General features: G+C 36.5%; 1 protein-coding gene across 1 annotated transcript in view; it reads right to left on the minus strand.

The window, feature by feature from the left end:
- The window catches only part of LOC124723153 (bromodomain adjacent to zinc finger domain protein 2B-like), a 302,554-nt gene that overhangs the window by 40,626 nt on the left and 236,311 nt on the right, over positions 1-25,617 (minus strand). Inside the window, exon 28 of the mRNA XM_047248344.1 lies at positions 14,270-14,489. Within this exon, the coding sequence (XP_047104300.1) occupies positions 14,270-14,489 (220 nt within the window). The remainder of the gene's footprint in view (positions 1-14,269; positions 14,490-25,617) is intronic.

A 25,617-nucleotide genomic window follows, 5' to 3' on the forward strand; every position in this document is an offset into this window, starting at 1 on the left:
AGCAGTGTTGCCACTATTTAAGTTCCAAACTATGTATTTAAAGAACACTACAGAAAAGATAAGTATGAAAAAAAACACATAATTGCAGGCAGGCAGGTTAGAACTGGCGACCCGCACCACACCAGCCAGACACTAACCACTATGCTACTCTGCATGCACCAGAGCTTGTAGCATTCTTTCTTCCCCTAGAGAAACATAAGCCACATATTCAGAAGTGCTCATTGAAGCCAACTACAGCACCCTGGCTCAAGTTTTGACAAGAGTCCTCCATATGTCCGAGCTGGTGGACCCTCACATTCTGATCATGTTATTACATCCTCTTCACTATGATGAGCATGGAAGACAGCCACTACCACAATACTTCATGATCAGCACATGGATATTTAGTCTCCTTGAACTTCCTATCATCGATCTGCACCTCTGGACTGTAGTAAGACTTCATACAGAGGATGTGGATGTGGATGATATCTCTGTGTTTTTGTGTTCTTGATGAAGGATCATACTCCTCAACTTCACATGTGATGTCAGACAAGTGACAAAGGATATGGTATGACCCAAAGTCGTGCTCTAGTAACTTTTCTGATAGTTCCACATTCCCCACAGGTGTAAAAATCCATACCATCTCTCCCAGACTGCATCTCACTAGCCAGTGCTTATAGCACTCTCTGGCTGGTGTGCAGCAGGTTGCCAGTTCAAACCCAACCATTACAAATTACTTGTTATTTCATATTTATCATTTGTGGAATGTTCTTGAAACATCTTATGTTCATAATGTTTGTATATCTGCAATATTCAATGGTTGTATAAATACTAGCATTCTAGAATATTTGTTGTTTGGATAAATAACTACACTCTCTGTCCAAGAGATCAGTTCCGTTCTGGCTGTACATTGGTGCCAGTAATAAATGTGCTTCCAGTTCTAAGTGTTGTGCATCACTGATGACCCTCCCTTTGGATTAGGACTGTATTGTGGTTTTGACATGACATTTTTTGGTGGAGACATCAGGTACTTCTGAACATCTACATCACTGTGGCTCCAAAACACAATGTAAGAGACGATGCTTACACGAACAGGAATCAGAAGACAAGCAGTACCTTGTTCCTAAGATCCCTATATTCAGAAGACAGATGAATTCCAAAACAGCAATAAGTCAGTTGCACATCAGACATGCATCAGTGTTTTCTGCAGACACTGGTCAGGACCTGATGAAATTGCTGAAAGGATTTGACCAAGTCACCAAAGACAACAGGCGAGGTGACATGATGTGTTTGGCATCTGTGTACTTTTACTTGGACAGCATAGCCCAGCAATGGTTCAAGAACAATGAAGAGGAGTTAAATAGCAGAGACATTTCCAGGCCAAACTAAAGAAAACATTTGATGACAATCAGCAGCAAGTCCACTTGGCAGAAGATCAATCAAAGAACAGGGTCCAACATCATGGGGAAACAACACTGTTGTACATACAGAACGTTTTGTTCCTATGCCACATTGTGAATCCTAACATGACAGAGGCCGACAAAGTCTCACACTACATTAAAGGAGTCACAGAAGACATGAACAAAGCTCTTCTAGTAAAGGACGTCACAAGAGTAAGCAGTCGTAGGAAACTAAATGACTGGAGATGTTTTAGGCAGAATTTTGTGACATGTTACAGTGCAGCAGAACAACACTTTGCTAACTCAAAACCTTACAGTAAAGACCATATTTAAATGCTCCAAGATTGGGTACCTCTCTCTACATCACATGACACTGCTTTGTGTTGAATGAACAATGCTCAACTGCCGTCATAAAAAGGCTATTTAAATTACATTCTTTCCTATACTACAGCAAGTTCTTCGTTATATCACAAGAAGACCAACACGGGAGACATGGGATCTTTAGCAATGACTCAGATTTTTCTACAACACACAATGAGCTACTTCAGGTATGTACACTTCAGATATCTCAGTTCAATGCAAGTTAAATGTCTGTCTCCTACTGACGTGGTCACGTTGCTGTTTCACTTTGATGGCAGATATAATTTAGTATAGTTAATATGCCTCATCATATTGAGGATACCCTCAGTGCCAGTCATTACCTTCATTTGATGAAGCATATAATTTTATTAATTGTGAAGATAAGAGATCCATTAGAAACGACAGCACAGCTGTCCTGTTACCCCTTAGTAACAGAAAAGAGATGCTGGCCATTGTTTAAAGCACATATGAGCAAGCACAGGATGGCCCATCTTTTGGAGCTCTGGCTGACTTCCCTGCAAAGTCCAGATAAGCACAAAGGGTGGTTATAGTGGTCATTGTGAGCTCCAGTGTTAGATGATTAATGGTGTCTCATGGAAACAGCTGAGAGAGCAGGTAGGAATGTCAGTCTTCACTGGGTGTGTTTTCAAGGGCAGGGGGGAGGGGGGTCTAATTAAAGATGTGGGGAAGGTTCTGCTAGTGGCTATTGGAAGAACTGGGTGCAGCCCACCACAATTTGTAGCTCATTTCAGCATGAATGTCATGTGGCACTGAGTTGCTGATCATTTACATGTTGGTAACTGACTACTTATTTCTGTTCAGGAATTTCTCTGCGATATGGACATGGAGTTGTACTCTTAGAAGTGAGGAAATCAACCACATTAATCACAGATGAGGGTATTTGTCCTTGAGAATTAGAAAAACAAAACAAGCATTATTGTGGTATTAGTCAGGAATTTGTCTCAACATATTACAGATAATAATGCCCACACAATATTAAGAACAGAAAGCAGGCTGAAACTAGAGCTGAATAACAGTGAAATTGTAAATTCTGACTGGAATATGTACCACAAAGGAAAACTGAATGCCAATGGTGGCACATATCGTATGGTGTAAAGAACTCAATAATATCTTGTGAGGTTATTACATATTCTGAATGTGAAATAGTATGAGTAAATGTACCAAAAAGGGCTCAAACATGGTAATCAGTTGCTTTTATAGGGCATCAGCTTTAGGAACTAAAGAGTCCTAATGCCCGAGAGAAAATTTTGGAGAATAATGTGTTACAATTTCCTGATCACACTATGGTAACTGAGGGGGATTTTACCTTATCAACTATTAACTGGGAGATAAATGCAGGTGCCAGAGACAAGGATTATGTGAGATTGTAAAAAACTTTTTTTTCTGTAAATTACGTTGAGAATCAGCTTAGTGAACTTATAAGGGTCACCACAGCTTCCAGGTAGTAGCCAAAAAACAAACTCTCCAATTCACTGAACAAAGTGGAGGGAATTAATGGCAATAATGCCATTATAGTAACTACAGGTGTTAAGGGAATGTTAAGAATTGTAGAGAAATATTTCTGCTTAAGAGATTGTGACATGAATCAGATGTCAGATTATCTGAGCAATCAAAATAAGCCTTGGGATGAATATGTGCAGTATAAAACAATAAAACTCAAGAATGTTACACAATATGCTCTAGACCTGCACATTCCAGGTAAGGTTGAGTGAGACAGAAGGACCTGGTGTTATCAACAGTGGGCTCATTATAGCATTAAATATTCTTTATATAATGCTATGCCTGTCTCTTGCTCAACATCTTAGCTATTAGGTGAGTGGCTATGTTTCTTAATATCAAAGTAAATAGTGTAATCATCAATGATCCTAATGTTGGTTTGAACACCAAATTGCTCAACAGGTCAGGTGTGCACTAGACATTAGAGGCAGCTACCCAAGTAGCTGACTTTGTGTGGTGTGCTCACAAGTTTTTTTTAGATTAGGCAACCCTCCATTCAATCTAGATAATGATAGCTGTGGGAAATCCCAAAGTATCAGCATAAGATCCAAAGAAAAGACTCCCACAGATGCGAGCATCAAAATCGAAGCGGTTAAATGTCAAAGTATTTGCAACAAAGTGCCAAAGTTTGAAGCACTCCTAAAAGGCACTGACGTTCTCATGATAAACCAGAGGTTAGTAGTTGCGAGATCTTTAGAGAAAATTTAAGTGTACAATGAAAGGATAGGGAAATGGGAATTGGAGATGGTGCATTTGTTGCAGTAGACAAGAAAGTCAAATTCACCGAGATAGAAGTTGAAGCTGCCAATGAGATCATTTGGGTAAGACTCTGTATCAAGTATGGGTAAAAAATTATAATGGGTCCTTCTGTTGACAACTGACCACCTGATTCTCCTCCTGATGTAACCCAAAACTTTAGAGAAAACTTCAGTTCACTTGTATGTAAGTTCCCTAATGATACAGCAACCATTGGGCGAGACTTTAATCATCCAACAATCAATTGGGATGTCATCCAACAATCAATTTGGATAAGTACAGTCTTTTTAGGCATGGGCATCACAAGACATCCCCTGATCTGTTACTAAATGCCTTCTCCGAAAACTACCTAGAACAAATAGTTCAGAACTCCACCCATGATGGAAAATATGTTGGATCTAATAGCAACAAATTGAAATTGGTATCAGAGACCATGATGCAGTTATAGCAACCGAGAATACCAAAACGTAAAGAGCAACTAACACAAGCAGAAAGATTTATATGTTCAGTAAACAGAGAAAAAATTGTGTCATATCTCAATGAAGAACTTGAAACTTTTACCTCAGGACAGGAGCATGTTGAGGAATTATGGCTCAAGTTTAAAAGAATAGTTGACCATGCACTGGATGGGTAGGTACCCAGTAGGACAGTTCATAATGCAAGAGGTCCTACATAGTACACAGTCACTATAAAGAAACTTCGAAAGAAACAGAGACCACTGCAGAATATGTGTAAAACAAAGTGTGGCTGTGTGCGCCGCCTTATAGGCGGGTGGCCTTGAGCGGGACTTAGCCGTTTACCGAGGCAGCCAGCGAGACGCGGCCCCTAGTATTACTAGGGCCGCGTCGGGCAAAAATCAAACCTTATCAGCGGAAGAGATTCTGAATGAAACATGTTTATAAGTCAACAAAGCAATGTATGAGGCATTCAATAACTATTGTAGCAAAATACTGTCAAATCATCTTTCACAAAATCTGTAGAAATTCTGGTCATATGTAAAGGCTGTTAGTGGCACCAAAGTCAGTGTCCAGCCACTCACAGACAATACTGGAAACGTAGTTGAGAGGTGCAAAGCAAAAGCATAAATTCTTAACTCTGTTTTCAAATATTCCTTTACAAAGTAAAACCCAAGTATTTCCCCAACTTAATTCTTGGACCACTGAAAAGATGAGTGAAATTGATATTAGTGTCAGTGGCACTGACAAACAGCTGAAACCATTAAAATTGAACAAACTCAACAGCCTAATGGAATCCCTATCAGATTCTGTACACAATTTGCGCCTGAGTAGGCCCTCTGTTAACTATAATCTATAGTAGATCCCTAAAACACAAAAACTGAGCCCAATAGTTGGAACAAAGCAGACATCACATCTGTCTACAAGATGGTTATCAGAAGTGATCACCATTTTATAACACAATTTGTCTACCAAAGCACTGAAAATTTCAATTGTGAGTTTTCATCTTCACTTTCCCATCCATGGTATAACAACCAGAAGGGGATTTTAGCCATCCAGCAACAACCAGGAAAATCTGTTAGTAACACACAAGACAAAATGTCCTACAAAACAACTGAAGAAACCACTCTACAAAACTTATATTTAAGATACAGTTTACTACTCAGACATAGCTCACTATTCATATGTATTACATTATCTGGTGACAATAGCTGACCTTTTGGTGGGTGTTCACAATAGCAGTGTGATCAGAAAAAATGATGTACCTGTACAAAAGTTTATGTTCACTACAAAATCTATAACCAGACAGTTTAGTTTATTTATCTGCATGTTCCATGGATAATAACTGCGAACTCTCGCTATGATGTGCAACGTGAAAGTTTTATAATTATCATGCATGTTCTCAGTGAAAAATATGGTAACATGCTGATCATTCACATATGATTTCAATTTGTGTTTGAAGTTAATTCAATTATCTTTTTAATTTTTTACATCACTGGGTAGGTGATCAAATACTTTTATGGATGAATACCTCACTCCTTTTTATGCCACACTGCAGTTGAATAAAGGATAGTGGATGTCATCTTTCCTTCTTTCTTCCTCAATGAGCGGTTACCACTGTATATGATGCCATAAGATATTTGCAAATGAAAATAGGAAATGTAAGTCAACTTCTGACATTTTGATCTCCACAGTCCCCTATTAATGCAAACCTTACAGATATTAGATTTTAAGAAGATGTGTAACTGTGATTCCCAGTCCTAGTTCTCATACACACCTACGGATTTAGAGTCTGTTTCATTTATTATTAAAACTGGCACATTATTTCTAATGGAGTGGTCAGGACTTGTGAGGCACAGACCTGCATTTATTTCAATTTTTCCAAGTTCAGTGACAGTCACATGCACACAACCAGTTAGTAGTTTTTTTTAATCTGTTTACATTTTCAGTTGTTGAAGTGTCTCCATTAGGCTTGATTACAATGCTTGCATCATCAGCAAAGTGAACTACTTCAGTTTCTTCGATAATCATTTATATACAACAGCAATATGAGCAGCCCAAATATCAAACCCTGTGGTACAACTGTAGTGCTGTCTGCAATGCACAGTCCTTGTGTTTCTTATTAGATACATATCACACTCCCAAACAATGGCTTCAACTTAAAACTTTGCCCTGAAAATAATTGATAAACTGCGATTTAAGTCATGAATAGTTGATTCTAGATGACTATGCACCCTCCACCTAAATCATTAACATTTAACACTTAGAATCAGACAACACAAAAATACCTGGAAGCAATAATGTACAGAGATATGAAATGTAATGATCACATAAGAAGAAGTCAAATTTAATGCAGGAAATAAGTTTTTGCTACCTGCTTGCATATCTGAATCTACACAAGGGTGTGCTTGTACTACACATGTATAAATCTAGCTCCAATCTTTAGGTTCAAAACCGGATTGAACTAATAGAAGTAATAAAATGTAAACATAAAAAGTGTACTGAAGATGGTCATGGGCTTCTTTAAATAATCAGATAGTATAATAGAAACGACAAAAATCTGGATTGGTAGACACTGTACGAAAGATGAGAATTATATAATTAAACAACTACCAAGAATATTTGAAGAACTGGTTTTCAGTGATAAAAATAGCGACAACATGTCATCAACTACATTGTGTCCTTTATGACATAATTAGATTAATTAGAACACACATAGTGACTGCAAATCTCACTCTCCCTACACTCTACTTTTGAAAGAAGTGAAAGCAGTTCTTAATATATCATACAATGAAAAACAATTTGAGGCTTGTACTTTGCCATGGGCCTTAGAATGACTTGTACAGCAGATCTGAATGTAAATGTGGGATCTCAATCTACTGTCAGCAATAAATTTATAATTTTGCAAACAATTAAATTCAACAACAAATTTCTCTGCAATATCTCTTGGGATTTTGTTGAGGGTATCAGGTCTATCTTGTGTAATCCAATGAGTAATATGAAGCTAAATTTCTTAGACACCATCAGATTAAATAACTACTTAATGTATCACTACATTATATCTGTAATCATCACTGTATCCACATTAGAAATGGATTTGAAGTAAAATTATACCAAAGAGCAAGTATTACCAATATTTTCCAAAATACTGGAAGTCTTAAGTGTATAAGAGAACAACACGGTGCAATATTTATAACTGAGTATCAAAATAATGAGAACTGTACATTATAAAGTATCCAAAAGTCTCGTAAAACATACAACAATTCTCTCTCTCTCTCTCTCTCTCTCTCTCTCTCTCTCTCTCTCTCTCTCTGTGTGTGTGTGTGTGTGTGTGTGTGTGTGTGTGTGTGTGTGTGTGTGTGTGTGTGTGTGTGTGCGCGCGCGCGCGTGCGTGCGTGTGTATGGGTGCAACCACGCTTGTGCATGCGCACATGTGCAGAAACCTGCAATTCCAAAAGCTTGTGCTACACAAAAGGCACGTTTACTAATTTCTACAAGCACATGCCAGCAAGAAAATGGTGCATAAGAAGAAACACTGTTAAAATTAATAACAGTTAATAGGTCTGAACTGTTAAGCATTTTAGTATTAGCCACTTGCATTAAAATATAATTACAAAATAAAATTATCCAGAGGATAGCAGAATACAGTTTTAGGAATCAATACTTTCTGCTGTATTAAAGAGACTGCAAAAATAATAGAAAAAAGAGTGGATTTTAGGAATTTAGGTAGGATACAGTAAAACCATTTTCTTCTTTCTGATAAAATTCACGTTGCTTCACAACATCTACATTTCAGTTCTTGCCCCTTCATACCTAAATGCAAATATTTCTATATCAGTGTCCAGTCTTAGTCTTCTTTGGTGTGAATGTAATAATTTCATTTAGAAAGTGGCCACCAGTACAAACTTGAGGTCACCTCATTTACAAGAGTCATTTCATAAATAACACACAGGTCGACAACACTATGGAATGACTGATGCATCTACATTGTTGGTTATGTCACTAGTAGGCCAAGATTTGTGGAAGAGGCTTGGGCAGTTTTGCTTTTCTCAGCATAAAGTTCAACATGAAATATTGTATATTAAGATCAAAACTTAACATGGCAAAATCTAAATGAAATCCAACCATAAAAGCTTCTCATTGGGCTAACAGTTTTCATGAATGCCATTTGAGCATAAACAACATTCCTCGTCATGGGACGAGGAATGCCAAAAACATCAACAGACAAACAAAATATGAAACTTATGAAAAGATCATTGTGCAATATGTGAGGAAATTTCTGAAGCTGCAGGGAGTCAGTATCCTGACACATAATTTGAAAAGATTCTGTGTAATGGGTCCTTCAGTGCTTGAGTGCTAAACAGTATTGAAAAATTCCTAGACCTGAAAACTTTCTGAAACACAATTTGACATTGAAAGCCAATCTTACTTGCTTTTAATCATCACTATTCAAAACATGGGTTACTTTGAGCTAAAATCCCAACTCTGAGTTGAAATTACAATCGAATGAGATGAACTAAGTGAGATGGCACAGTGGTTAGCACAATGGACTCGCATTTGGGAGAATGATGGTTCAGACCTGTGTCCAGCCATCCAGATTTAGATTTTCCATTGTTTCCCTAAATCACTCCAGGCAAATGCAGGGATGGTTCCTTTGAAAGGACACAGCTGATTTCCTTCCCCATCCTTGACACAATCTGAGTTTGTGCTCCATCCCTAATGATCTCAATGTCAATGGGATGTTAAACCCATTCTTCCTTCCTTTTGAATGAGATGAGAGGTCAGTCATCCTCAGGGCCAAAAAAACTTCAAATGTCAAACAAATAATGATCTTTGGTAATGCGTACTGCTGAATCAACTCAAGAGTGTATTATTGTAAATTCATTCAACAATTTAAAAGAAAAATACACAATAACTGACCTTAGTTGCTTGAGGCTGGCTCACTCATTCTCCATGCATTGCTTGCCTGCACACTGACACTATCATAACCGAAAAGCTGTGTTAATACATTTGGAAAATGTTATCTCATGCACCCTAGAGCCCTGCCTTGAATCAACCACACTTTTAATCCCAAAGTGGAAACAACCTACGTGAGGATGCCATTATTCATCTCTGGTAGAACCTTCTGTTGCCACTACCTGAGTCATTCATCAGTTGAACAAAGATGGGTTGTTAGATAGAACTATAAAATTTCTATTACACTGGGACACAGGTTATCGAGAAGCAGGGATACTGTAATGACGAATTGTGAGGAAATAATGCAAATAAATAAACACTGAAATAAATAAAATAGTTTGTGTATTATTCATGAAATGGCCCTTGTATTTAATTATATTGTACCTCCATACTATAAGCTCATCATCTTGTATGAATTACGTGCAAACACACATTGATAAATTGTTATTTTATAAATAGATTTAAATCATCATTATCAGCAGTAGCATATTAATTTGAACATATGCACAGCCTATATAAACAAAACAAAGTTTTCCAAGTATCACCTTTCAACTTTCCTTGCCACTCAACTCTTCCATGATTTCATTCATCTCTTTACGTCTGCTAATATTATATGAAGGCAAGACTAATTTACACAGTGGTTTGGAAAAAAAAAACTCCTCACAATGTTGTGAGAAAAACACTGAGATCAAAGCATTCTTCTTGGATTTCAATCTGTTGTTGTAGTCACTATAAGTGGTAGGACAATGCCCATAGTATTTAATTAGATGTAAATCTAGGAAGATTATGTTCTTTCAAAATACTATGATAAAAACAGTTATCTGATGTCAACCATACAACAAAACTACAACATCAATAACATTCTGCTTAATTTTAAGGAAGATATGATAAGAGAGTTTTGGACACATAATGAAGTATACAAGTAAGTCATTTTTCTGTAACTTCATTTGCAGATTCAGATGGAAATAGAGTTATTGATAACAGCACAAAGTAACAATTGTAATACACTCTAAAGTAGTTTGATAAGTATATTCTGTATCTTCCTCTTGATCATTTGCATCTTACTTCATATTATCTGAAACGAATATTAATAAAAATCATGATAAAGGAAAGAGCAGATAGCTTACTGATATTTTACAGCTAGAGATTCTTATCAAGAGCAGGAGAAAAAAAAATGCAGTGACACTTGCGTCTTATCCTGCCAGTAGAATATTTCTTTTTATCTGGGTTGCAAGTCACCAGTCTTGCCTTACTAGTGCCTCCTAATATTGTCTTTCCTTCACACATCCCAAAACATCCAGTATTGCTTTACATTTGCAGCCAGGCCATCCATACTTATGAGAATTTTGTGAGTTGAATCAAATCATCTTCCATTACTCATTATGGGAGTTTTAACTTTCAACTCGTTTTTTCTTCACCCTCGCTGTCTTCAGACACCCTTAATATTTCATCTCCAATCTCTATACACTGCTTTTGAAACATGATTTTCTTGTACTATTCCTGTCATGTTCGCAACTATTCCCAGGGACTACACTGATCACCCCCATCTCCCAGAATGTGATATGTGGCATGATGCTACCTTTATCTATGATACATTATTTAATCCAGATATATTGCTTAGGAATCATTTTGTTTTTAGAATGTCTGCAATTTGGTGGTGGCTGCTACCTTTTATTTTTATCTGAGCACACAATTACTACTCTCATCCTTTGCAGATGATTGTGCAAGTAGCACTGATGTTGAACTGTCTTGCTCTTTTACAAATGTTGGCTTACCACTCCCCAAGCCTCATGAAGCAGAAGTATTCACTGTGAAGCATCCTTCAGTGAGATGTAATTGTACATCCAGCTGCACAAAAACCATGTATTTGCCTGTTAAGTATACGATACAGTTTTGTAGCTTATCATTCTCCCAAGAATCCTGACAACTATTGCTTGCTATTTATAATAAAAAAAGTATATATTAACATACTGTGTTAAAGGAAGGGAATGGGGCAATACTACTGCTGGCTCATCTCAACTATTCTCTTGAAACTTTTCAACTGGTCATTTAGAGAAGTTGTTGACATCGGATACCACTTTCATCCATTTCAACTTAATTTCATGCTTTCTGAAAATGTTACCTATTTAAATATGACAAAATATGCCAGTGTTGATGCATGAAACATACACACTTCTTCCTCTTGTATTTTCCAAAGTTCTTATTTTGCTCCATCATTTATAGTGGTTGTTCTTTGTTACTTATTGTTAGTAAAAGAAAGCATGTGTGAAATTTAAATCATCCAAAAACAAAAAAGTCAATTATGATCGACAACTTCTTTTTTGAATTCTGATTCACAACAAAATTCTGTGTCCTGGTAAAAATGTGTGTTTGTTATTTCAGTAACAGATTTTTCAGAGGAGTGGGACAGATTACAAATCTTCTGGCTATCTTGTAAGAGACATCAGTACTTAGAATTACACTGACATATATCACAGATCACAGTAGATGGAAAGGAAGGAAGAGATGGAGCACAAGCCTGGAGTGTGTCAAAGATGGAGAAGGGAATTGGCCGTGCTCTTTGAAAGGAACCGTCCTGGCACTTGCCTGGAGCAATTCAGGGAAATCATGGAAAACCTACATCTGGATGGCTGGACACATGTTTGAACCATTGTCCTCCTGAATGCGAGTCCAATATGCTAATCACTGTGCTACCTTGCTCAGTGTATATTACAGTGTTTTGCTACCATATAAATCTACTGATATGGCTTGTGTGCCCTAGTCATTCCTAAATTGCAATAAATGATGGTGCTTCAGTTCAGTTATGGTATATGTTAACTTATGTTAATAATCAAAATGATTATGAATTTATTAATATTAACAATATTTATGACAGAGGAAGATAGTTTATTTTTCAGGTGACTGAATAACAGTGGAAGGAAGTGGCTCACAGAAGCACAAATTCAATAAAACATTTTACTCTCTATCTTTTAAATGATTTTCTGAATTTGAATACATGGATAAAGGAAAACTTAGGAAACAATAATGAGAGGGAGTAAGTGCAATATTATTATTATTATAATTTTATGATTCCTGATCCAGTGTTTGGAGTAAGTTTTCCTTAGCTACAGGATTTGCATCTTCTTCTCTTTGTGTGTCTCAGTTTCCACCATTCTTTTTTAATCCAAAAATTTGAAAATGAACTTTTTTATTTTTCATTTGAGTGTGTTTCCTGCAGTTGCTCCTGATCACCATGGGCTGCAAAAATTGAAGTGACACTCACAAAGAGTGCATCTTAATCTGCCATTAATGACTGATATTTACATCCAATTAGTCAAGCAAATACCCAGTTGTACATGTGAAGCTGATAAAAAAATGCTGCACTCAATAATCATATGAAAACATCACTATTGTAGGTATTCAGTAATTTTATTTAATACTCAAAGCCATAATTACAATTGAAGCCAAACCTGTGTATATGGTACCCATGAAATATTTCCACTATGTGTGATCTTAAATCAGAAACCTTATAAATGATCAGTAGCACTAAACTGGTACTCTGTTACATGTAAGTTACAGAGACAGGTGCTACTAGTCTTTGAACAGCTCTAAAGTGCTGCTTCATTACATGATGCAGCAGGACATAAAGTTGTGAACATGGAAGGAAATTATGTAATGTCTTGTTTATATTTGGTTACATCTATTAAATAATTTGCATTGTAAAATATCCACACATCAGGCATACATAATTTATCCTTGATGATGGTAATAACTATATGCCAGAAACTAAATCAAAGTGGAATTTTCAGTTGTATTTAAATTTTCCCGTGGTCAACAAGAGTAGAAATTATAACATATTCAAAATGTTTCATAATTAATCAAATTGCAAAGTGAGTGATGGTGGAGACAAGAATTATGAGTTCTAGATTGACTTCTTCCATGATACTGTAGGTTTGTTAAAAAGCCATACTTTTTTTAGGGTGATCAACTGTAACATGTAAGACAATATATAATGAACTGTGAAGAAACTTTGTGTGGCAGTACTGTAAGCTCCCTGAAGCTGAAAATAAAGTAATTTGTGTTGGCAGAAATGATGCTGAACTTCCATTCTTATTACTTATAAATGATATACAGTGTATTAAATAGCTTGTAAGAGTTATGTAAAACAAAGAGACACTTAATTAATTAAGGTGAATCAAAACTTAACCTCAACAATACATAAAACTAAATTAGAAGTGAGATTATACTGAAACAGCAAACATTACTTTTAATTTCCTCAATGAAAGTTTGCAATAATTGGAAAAATAGTTGTGTGCTCTCACATGAGATCTGCCTCTACTTGTGCACATTATTTTACATGTTTGCACTTAATTCAACTTAAATGATGAGCTTCAGTTTTAAATACACAGCATCATGGAACAAATGCCAAAAATAGCAGTGATCAGCTGCAAATTCTTAGTCAGTAAATTAAAACACACACGTGGTATGCACAAAAATCAATTGACACCACTATAATACAATGGGACCTCATTATAATCTAGTAACTTCTACAAATGTGACAGCTCCAAAAATTTGAAAGGAATATGTATTATGAATAATAATAAAAATATTAATATGCTGATTAATTGTACTGATTCACATTACATCATTAATATGTCATCCTTGGGTTCAGATTTTAATTAGTTAAATCCCCTAATAATCCATGTAAATGGAAAAAGTGGTTCTTCATTTTCCCACTCAATTTGTTGGAATTATATCTCACTCTCAGATACAATGACACTTCAAGGTTTTACTGTGGAGAAAGCCATAGGAGGATGCTAAAGGAAACAGTCAGAACTGAAAAAGCAAAATCAAGCGAATACCCACACTAGAACCTTTGCCGGATGCGGATGTAACCGAACTCACGGCTTTCATGATGCTCTTGTCCCAAGCGATGGAGGCCTCGAGCATGTAGAGAGCCATCGCAAGTTGTGCTGATGTGTGAGCACGCCCCACAGCCTCCCGCCACACGGCCAGCCCCTTGGGGATGCTGTCATCACAGGTTAGAGTATCTCCAGATATGCCAGACAGGTTTACATCCCCTGAGCTGTAAACAAAAATCATGTGATAGAAACCACCATATTTGTAGATTACTTGTTTGTACTTCTTGTACAAATAAATCACTCAAAACACATCAACCTATATGAAAAGACACAGTTCACACAGTTTGATAAAGGTTTCAAAGAAAATTATCAGAACAGTAGCACGTAGTGTATACAGCTCCTCAGGTAACTGCAGATCTCCTTTAATACATTCCAATTGAGAGTGAAACATCATAGCACAGAAGATAAAGACGCAAGTATTTTAGATATCACATGCTCAACAGCTTGAGCAGGAACAGACATGCGTAATTTCACCAAATTAATCTTTCAAACATTTTTGTTAAAACAGGCAATACTTCTGATAGTTTACTATCTTTATTTGATTTCATTTGGTATACACGCTGGGATATTTCAGCTCAGTCACACCTGCCTACCTGCACATAAAAGGAATTTGTCATTTGTCCATGTCTTCAGCTGAATCATAAATATCAGGTTGGTTTAAATGTAAGATATTTGCAATTTTCACAATGGCATTCTTAATACATGTTCTTTCATGGAAAATCATTGTTTGCAACAGCCCCTTGTTGAAAAACTACTATATTTAGTTGGGGCAGCCTCTGCACTCAAAGGGTGTATTTCGACTACTTACTAAAAAAAGTAATCAGCACCTCTCAGGCTTTTCCTGTGTCTTTACGATTACTACAACAACAACAAATACCCAAATAAGATATAATGAACCACATATTAGCACATTAGACCACGTTATCAAATTGGAAGATATGTGACTGTTAATATAATTAACACCGAGAACCACATCCCCTAGCTGGCTTCCAATACTTCCTTATCTGCTCCTAATTCCACATGTCTCTCTCCCCCTCACCCGGATCACCCCAACCCCCACCCACCTTATGCAGATCCACAAATCTGTTAGTGGGAACAATTATGTACACACCGTTGCCACAACTACAGCACTATGAATATACATTTTGAGTGTGTGTGTGTGTGTGTGTGTGTGTGTGTGTGTGTGTGAGAGAGAGAGAGAGAGAGAGAGAGAGAGAGAGAGAGAGAGAGAGAGAGAGAAAGGGGGAGGAAGGGATAACATGAACATACACTAGAAAAAAAGCAAAAGTTCAAAAAGCATTGTGTTTTATGATCTGTTGCTTGTATCTGTACATACTGCATTAGTTATCTGTGGGTGACTTGTAGCATTTCCTTATTCTTGTTTGCTGTTTCTATCCTGTGATTTCCATTATCTCAATAATTCACCTCCATATTGAGTTCTTATTAGACTCCCATGAATATTTGTTTTGACTTGTCTGAGTTAACTGGATTTCTGATGAATCAGAAAAATGTGTCTGCAAAAGATACAACTTTAGGGTATCACAGTTCTTTCACTTTTGTATAGAAGTGATATTTAAATAGTTAATTTATATATATATATATATATATATATATATATATATATATATATATATTAGTATGAAAGTTTAACGGGGCTTGGAAAGAAAGGCTCATATTATCTGATGATATGATACATTAAGCATTACAATGCTTCCCAAAAAGGGAAATTATATAAAGTAGTCATTCATAGTTCTGCATCACTGAAATTGTTGAAAATGTGCAGTGAAAAAGTTCAGGAGTATACAATGACAAATTTAAAACCTATCAATACAGCTTCACTAATCGAGCAATAACCCTGCATGCAGTACACTCACATAGTCTGGTTTGCACATCCCAGTATGAAAGAAAACCTTCAGGAATGCAGGGGAAGCTAATAATGAGCATCTCAACTAATTATGTCAACTAAATGCAACACACTACATTAAGTACCTTCAAGTGTTAAGACTAATATTTTTTGGATCAAAAGAAAAATGTACTCATTTTAAAATAAAATACAAAATATGAGAGTTTTGGACATTATAATCACTAGTGAAGAGGATGCCCTAGAAAAATCTCACTTTCAGAAAATGTCCCACATAATTACATCTGAAAACTGAGCTGTACTCATACTTACTTTATTTTATCTAAGATTCAGTGGCATTTATCTCAGAAAATGTGGTATTTATTGTAGCACGTTAACAACTGGTATAATGAACTGTTTGGGGAGCTTCTATTGTTGTAAGCTTCTTATTTTACATCACATACCATATTTTGTGGAGTATAAGACACACTTTTTTTTTCGAAAAATTGTCTCCAAAATTTAGATGTGTCTTATACTCAGAAATAATATAAAAATATCCAGTGTTTGACATAAAATTCCTGGCAGTCTTTAAAAGGGCCAGATATTCTATGTTGTGGGAAATCTATCTCCATTTGCTATCATTGGATTCAACTGACAGCAGCAGTGCACCGATGCAATGAACATGAGTTGCAGGGATTCACAAACTTGCAAACACTGTCTCCCTTGTGTACCGCCATCACAAACCCAGAGCACAGCATAGCCTATGAGGCATCATTGCAGCATATGGTGCCAGGAACCTGAACTGAAAGTGATATGTGTTATCAGTAACAATACAATATTTTTGTTAGCTAGTTTCATATTGGGAAAAAAAAGGTATGTATGTGATGTGGGCTATAAATTGAAAGTAATAGCATATGCAGGAGAGCATGGAAACAGAGGAGCTGAGTGGCATTTTGGTCCTCTACCTACAGGAGAAACCATTCGCAATTGGTGAGCTGGTAAAGAAGAATTAAAATAGATGACAAAGACTAAATGTGCAAATAGATGGCTGAACGCAAAATGGCCAAAACTACAAGATTACGTATTGAAATGGATTAAAAGACACCATAAAAATGGCACCAGAATTAATACAAAAATGATTCAAATACACACCCATAAGCTGGCGCTACAATGGAACTTAATATACTTTATAGGTGGAGTTGGTTTGTGCTACAGGTTTACGAAGCATCATAGACGTACCGTATTTACTCGAATCTAAGCTGCACTTTTTTTCCAGTTTTTGTAATCCAAAAAACCACCTGCAGCTTGGAATCGAGTGCAAAGTAAGCGGAAGTTCTGAAAAATGTTGGTAGGTGTCGCCACAACTAACTTCTACCGTCAAATATATGTAGCGCAAAACAAGTATGCTTTGCAGGCACAAAGATAAATACTGGCGCCAAAACCTCTGCATCAGTAAATAAATTAAAAGAAAAGGTAGAAGAATGTAAACATTATGCCATGTATTCTTTTGTGTTTGCTGCTATCACATTTAAATCCTGTCTGCCTAATAAACTACGATACCAGAGTGAGACAACAGCAAACGTGGAAGAATACACATGTCATGTCATGTTTATATTCGTATTATTCTTATGCTGAGTAGTGATACAGTCAGAAATGAAGCACGGCAACTGACTAGATTTTTAAATCTAAGATGACTCTAATTTCTGTGCAGAATGTAATGTACTAAAGAGGCGTCTGCAAAGATTTTCAAATGGAGAAAAATTTTTGCTAAACTCTCGTTCAGAACATCTTCTATCATACGCAGTCTATTATTTGGTTCTTGTTGATCATTATTAAAGAAAGCAGCAGTGTAAGTAACAACAAATAGCAGTGTCTTGCCATTGTTTCGCTTATGAGACAACTCCTCTCTTTTTTTTTTTTTTAATAGTAAGCCGCGGTAGCATGCACAAAAACAAGCCATGCTGCGAGCGGCGACAGGTTGTAAACACTCATTATCAGAATGCAACAAACAATGCATGACACAGTACAATAATGCACTTTCAGCTTAGCGTGACATAAACCCCTATAACAAAGAGCACAGCACTTATCAGATCAAAGCAAAATAAGCAATCGATTCAAACCAGATGAAGCGCGAAAAAGGAAGCCATATAAATACAGACGGAGCAGCTGACACATAGCAATGGCTACTTGGTAAAGCTTAATTGTTAATCTTACGACTTGAACCAAACTACTGCAGCTTTATCTTCATCCATTTGACCTCAGTTGTGTTTCACATTACAATGGACCAACTTTGTTTCAATTTGGATGGGCGGTTTAAAACTTTTCTCTCACCTTGAATTTCGAGTCTCAAATTTCAGGAGCGGCTTAGATTTGGGAATTTTTTTCCCTTGATTTTGAGTCTCATTTTTCAGGTGTGGCTTAGATTTGAGTGCAGCTTAGATTCAAGTAAATATGGTAGCATGTGAACCAAAACCAAAATATCTCAGAAAATGTCACAAGAGTATGAAGAGAAAATATTATCTTTCCATTGCTATATTATTCAACATTGAAAGAAAACCAGTGTGGAATAAGCCAAATAACAAATATAGACGAAAGTCCTCCAAGATTTGATGTCCAAGTAACAGAACTGTTGCCATGAAAGGTGCTAAAACTGTGACTATAAAAACAAGTGGATGTGAAAAAATGCAATACACTGTTGTTGTTTTGTGTTGTGCCCATGGTACTAAACTTAATCCAATGATCATTTTCTAGCCCGAAACAATGACAAAACCTTCTGAAATACTGTCTGATATTGTCGTTCATGTACGTGACAAGGTCTGGATGGATGAGGCTGGTATGGATTAACAGAGTGTGGGAGAGAAGGAAAGGTGCTTTACTGAATAAGAGTTCTCTTGTGTGAGATCAGTTTAGTAGCCATTTGAAAAACTGTGTGAAAGAGAAATTGAAACAGGGAAATACAAAGCATGCTGTTATTCTGAGTGGACTTAATTTACAACTGTGACCTTTTGATGTCTCGATAAATAAACTGTTTAAAGTGTATGAGAGAGGAATGGAACAAATGGATGATGGGTGAAATCCCACATGAATTCATGCCGAAGGGAGCTTTAAAACAACATAAAATCAAACAAGTGTCTCCGTGGATAAAAACAGTTGTGGTCTAGAGTGAGAGGAGACATTATTGTTAAATCTTGGAAGAAATGCAGCATAAATAAGAAAGTCCAGATGACAATTTTCAGTGATTTTAAAGGTCAGTTCGATTTTATAAACTTTGAAATTTTTTTTGTCTTGGTCTGCAGTCTAATACTTAAAATGGTAAAAACATAATTTTTTAAATAATTACTTAAAAATTAATCTGTGTCTTATAGTCTGTAGCATCTTATGGTCCACAAAATATGGTAACAACTCTTGGTACCAGCCCAAAGTATCATACTGAGAAAAAAATAAAACTTCATTCAGAACTTTTAATCCTAATCCTACCATAAACACAGTAAGTATTTTATAAATATGTGGCTGGAACAGAGAGCCATCCACTACAATAAAATTTTTGTCACTCAGTTGAGACAGTGGCTCATTTGAGCACCACCATTGTTATCCCAACACCCAAATGCATTGTCAATGATCGGTTGTAACAGACTGCTGCATAGTAATGCTGTACAGCTAGGTTGGTCAGTGTATAAATATAAATGACTAAATTCATAGGGTTGATACAGATCTGATGTGACTAGGCATACATAGCTTGCTTGTAACACCAAAGTCACTTTTCCGTTGCCTATATTTACCACACAAAAAAGGTGTAAGCAGATTGGAAAACTCATGTCAGTCACTGTGAATAGTAAAATATTAAAATACCAAGTGTTACTTCACTTAAAATGTTTATGACAGATGCAAACTAGTGTCAGTGTCAAGCAAAAGATTGAAAGATGTTTGCTTCATATTGACTTGAGCATCAGTATTTTTAGAGCCATGAATTTAATTTTTTCCCCAAGCAAAGATGTTTTATGTATGTAACATTCATCTATAAACACATGGCAAACTTCTGGAGTTTTAAACTACATGTTCCATAACCATGAGTTGGCAGGATCTAGTTATACTTAAATTCATGAAAGTAACCATGACCTCGTATTCTTCTACAAGGATATGCAAAAATAGAATACAGCAATGTTAATAAACTGATTGTAACCAGTCAGTACACTTATTTATTTTGCTCTACCGCTTCAAGTGTAATATTTGAATACTGAGATGGCAGTGTCATAAAGTCATGCACTATAACACGCAACAGTACCCAATTGTTGGCTCTGAGACACTGTGTTGGGGAGTGACAAGAAACTCAATTTCCACAAGAAAATATCACCGAGAGTTACCCTCTACCCACCATCCCATTATTTTCAAATGGAAAATTACAGCTAAATTTCCTCTTGGCAGTAAGGACAGTAGAAATGGATTTGTTTTTATAATGGTTGTTGATATTAACGTGACGTCCTGCTCCCATGTATTTTGGAAGCATCCTCCATGATATTATGACTTTGAGAGAGCCTTGTTGGTTTTTGTAATACTGTTACAACTGTCAATTTCATTGTAGAGTAGCACCATCAGCATTTGTATAGGTGATAGCACAAGATGAGTAGTCTATTAATGGAGCAGTCCATAACTACACACTCAAAATTACTTTTACATTTGATGATAAGTCTCCATCCGAGATAACATGCTGCTTCCTCCCTACACAAAAGGTCCTCAATCCAGACACAAATTTCACCTGATACGTCAAATTACCTTACCTTTGGCAATAAGCATAGGTGTGGTACTGAGTAAAATGCTTTTCAGAAATCAAGAATTACTGCATTTTCCTGCCTGCCTTGATCCAAAGCTTTCAGTATGTCATGTGAGAAAAGTGCAAGTTGGGTTTCACGTTGTATACTGCACAGTTTCTTGAGCAAAAATGAAAGAATTTAGCACTTTTTGAGCCAGATTCAATTACAAAGACGTGGAGAACACTTCACATAGTTTCAGTAGGTTTTGTTGTTGCTGCTTACTTTTTGCATAGAGCTAGATGTAGTCCACATAAGATAACTTGAAGGGTTTTCACTAACAGATTTTATAATATACTGTTATCTTGTTAGAATTTAGCAGGTTCAAAAAAATATCTAAATTACAAACAACAGAGAACTGAGTCAATCATTACTCATAACTGGAACTTCTTTGGTTCCAACGTTCTCAATATTTCCAAATGGTGGTTACTTGATATTTGACCAGGAAAATATCATTTTATGTCTCCTTATAACTTCTAAATGAACGAGAGAAGTTTTTCTTTGACTTACAATATACACCATTATTTCTCTATCTACACTCATCCTCTGTCTGGAGATACTGGCTGACTTTACATAAATCTTCGTCCTCACTGTACTAATTCATCAGAACAGATTTTCCATTCTGACAAATGCATATGCTAATCATCTCTCAATCTTGTTTCTCACTAGGACATTTCATTGACAATCAAACTGCTGCTTCTTCTGTCAATGGCTCACATTACTGGAGGAGCTTACAATGAGAACAGAACTCTCCCACAGGTTCAACTGTACTCATGAGGATCCTATTCCACTCCCCTCACCAAGAAACAATTCTTGGCAGTAATGAGGATTTAACCTGACTCCTCAGTTAGGCAATAACACATGCCGTCCATGTAAACATAGTAATATCATGGACCAAGCGGGCATTATGAAAAGTGTGATACTGGCTATTAAGAATGTAACCATATGAGAGTTTGTATATTTTTGAAATGCAAATTAGATGGTTATCTCTTCCAAACTATATTGTTCAATACAAACTCATCAATAATTATAAAACTCAGTACAATGTTTAGTTGGTATAGCAAATTTTGAAAGCTACATTGTAAACAACTGGTATATACTCACATTTTCTTTGATCTCAAATTATTCTATCAGAACATGATAACAGAACGTTATACATTGAAGAGCCAAAGAAACTGGTACACCTGCCTTATATTGTGTAGGGCCCCTGCGAGCATGCAGAAGTGCCAGAACACGATGTGGCATGGACTCTACTAATGTCTGAAGTAGTGCTGGAGGGAACTGACACCACAAATCCTGCAGGGCTGTCCATAAATCCATAAGAGTATGAGGGGATGGAGATCTCTTCTGAACAGCACGCTGCAAGGCATCCCAGATATGCTCAATAATGTTCAAGTCTGGGGAGTTTGGTGGCCAGCGGTAGTGTTTAAACTCAGAAGTGTGTTCCTGGAGCCACTCTGTAGTGATTCCGGACGTGTGGGGTGTCACATTGTCCTGCTGGAATTGCCCAGGTCTGTCAGAATGCACAATGGACATGAATGGATGCAGGTCATCAGACAAGATGCCTACATAAGTGTCACCTATCAGCCATATCATATCAGGGGTCCATATCACTCCAACTGCACATGCCCTACTCCATTACAGAGCCTCCTACAGCTTGAATAGTCCCCTGCTGACATGCAGGGTCCACAGATTCATGAAGTTGTCTCCATCCCGTACACGTCCATCCACTCAAGATAATTTGAAACAAGACTCATCCAACCAGGCAACATGTTTCCAGTCATCAACAGCCCAATGTCGGTGTTGACAGGCCCGGGCGAGGCATAATACTTTGAGTTGTGTTGTCACCAAGGGTACATGAGTGGGTCTTTGGCTCCGAAAGTCCATATTGATGATACCTTGTTGAATTGTTCGCACACTGACACTTTTTGATGGCCCAGCATCAAAATATGCAGCAATTTACGGAAGGGTTGCACTTCTGTCACACTGAACAATTCTCTTCAGTCGTCACTGATCCTGTTCTTGTAGTATCTTTTTCCAGCCACAGCAATGTCAGAGTTTTTATGTTTTACTGGATTCCTGATATTCACAGAACACGCGTGAAATGTTTATATGGGAAAATTCCCACATCATTGCTACCTCAGAGATGCTGTGTACCATCACTCATGTGCCAACTATAACACCACATTCAAACTCACTTAAATCTTGATAACCTGCGATTGTGGCAGCAGTACTGATCTAACAACTGTGCCAGACACTTGTTGTCTTATTTAGGCATTGCCAAACCGCAGTGCCTTATTCTGCCCGTTTACATATATCTGAATACACATGCCCATTCCAGTTTCTTTGGCACTTCAGTGTAAACATGTCAACAACAAAAAGCACTCTGTAATTAATATATTAATGAACAATATTTTTACATTGTTAATCAACTGGAAAAATCGAGTTTAATGACAAAGAAAACAGTGTATTAATATGTAATTGTATCTCTAAAACAAAAGATATGTATAAAGTAATGAAAACTCAAAAGTTTGTAACTGTGAATTAACTTGTTTAAGAAACCTAACCACAGATCTCTATTTTTCCAGTTGTTCAGATATATAAAAAATGGAACTGCTGAGGTCACCATAGTTGTTGCACGAGCATCAAAATTTGGTTGGCATCCATGTCACTAAGAGATGTAATTTTACCATGCTCTCAAAGTTTTGTCAATCTTAATTTCATTCTGTTTTGTGTAAAAAGTAATGTGCAATAAATACAAACAATTTAATTACACACCTGGTGTCATCTACATTATTTGGAGAACCGATTTGCAGATTGGATTTTTCCAGGCAGCGAACTGCAGATGGGCACCCAAAATCATCATGCAAGACATTATCAAATAATCAGATGAGTATTTTTGTTGCCAGCTTAAATGTGAATATTGCTCTTTACACTTTAATTTTTTTGTGACATACATTTGTAAAAGGTTTGTTGCCTGAATTCTGGACTTATAATTTCACTTCATTATTGACCCAATACTGAGCATTACAGTACACCATGTAGACAGTCTTACACAACTGCTGACAAAAAAAAAAGTAGTATAGCCAACACTAATGTAAGGAAAAGAAGCCACGAGAAATTGGCAGTATCAGAAAGTAACAACTTCCTACAAGCCCTCTGGTTTTATAACATAAACAGATTCACTGAAAGCTACAGAAACCGTGTATCATGTGTCTCTCCTAATGGTTGCCAGGGGATTTTCCTCTTGTGAGTTTGGTCATGAGCTGTTTCATACTATCTCCATTGTCAATGGAAAATATTATTTTGATTTATATTATTAAAAAAATCATACCTACATTTTAAGAAAATTGTGAAAAAGATAGAGTGCTACACACTGTAAAGATGATGTGCTGAGCTGCAGACAGGCACGATTAAAAGACTGTCACACACGTAAAAGTCTTTTTGCTGTGCCTGTCTGCAACTCAATGTGTCATCTTTACAATGAGTAGCACTCTATCCTTTTCATAATATTGCTGGTACTCCAACTTGGACTTTCCACTGTTTGATTACATCTAAATTTTAATTTTATGTGGCTAACAGAGGCAAAACCTCAAACTAGGGCTGTTTATAAACTATTGATGTATTGATGTATCAATATTTTTCCAAAAAGTGTCAATATATATCAGCAATATCAAAATGGCAATACTGAGTGCCAATAACTTTCTTATATATTATATTTTTTTGACAATTTTTGGTACATATTTGAAGCTGTTCTTTTGAAATTGTAGTAGAACATAATTTCACTTTCACTGGGTGAAGGAGTCTTACTACTTTTTGAGCTTTCATCATGTCCAATCTTTCTCTTTGACTGTGTGAAGCAAGAATATATATGTGATAACAAGGGGAAGTCTGACTGGCTGGGGGAGGGGGGGGTGAAGGTAATAGCACACCAGTTGCATTAAAAAACAAAATTTCAACGCAGCTCGTGTGCTATTTTTTCACATCGGCATTCTTCAAAAACAGTTGCTGAAAATGATGAACAAAAATCTAAATGACATGATTGGTCTTCGCTGTGGGCAGAAATGTATGAGGGGAAATGCTGATGTAATCAGCACTTGTTGCTACCAACAGAAACTGCAACATTTAGCTTCACCATGCAATTTTGACACTACAACTGCTAGGTCACTGACATTGAAAAAAAAAAAAAAAAAAAAAAAAACAGGGAAGTCAACATGAAGTGATGAAACTGAGCCACAGACCCATCGGATACTTTTTATTGTGCCACTTACATGCGGATACTATTGTTAGCAAAGTGGTTATTGCCAAGGATAAACATGCATAGTTTTCCTTTCAGTTCTTGCTCTAAGGGGGATAGCCAGGCTACTAGTTTTTTGATGTACAGAATATCTAACAATAAACCAGTACTTAAATATACTGCTATAAAACTGGCAGTATGCTTACAATGTGAAGCCAATATTTTTATGGGCCTCTACATCAATATTTTTTCCGTCAATATATCAATACCTTTTCTCGATATATCACATTCCCAATATTTTTAAAACTATCAACAGTCCTACCTCAAACTAGTGTTGTGTGGTATTAAGGTCAAGGTGATTTACTGAGAGCAACAGCAAAAAATGCAGAATAATCATGTTTCTGGCAGCA

This window comes from Schistocerca piceifrons, chromosome X (assembly GCF_021461385.2).
Source record: "Schistocerca piceifrons isolate TAMUIC-IGC-003096 chromosome X, iqSchPice1.1, whole genome shotgun sequence".
In the NCBI taxonomy this organism is placed as follows: domain Eukaryota; kingdom Metazoa; phylum Arthropoda; class Insecta; order Orthoptera; family Acrididae; genus Schistocerca; species Schistocerca piceifrons.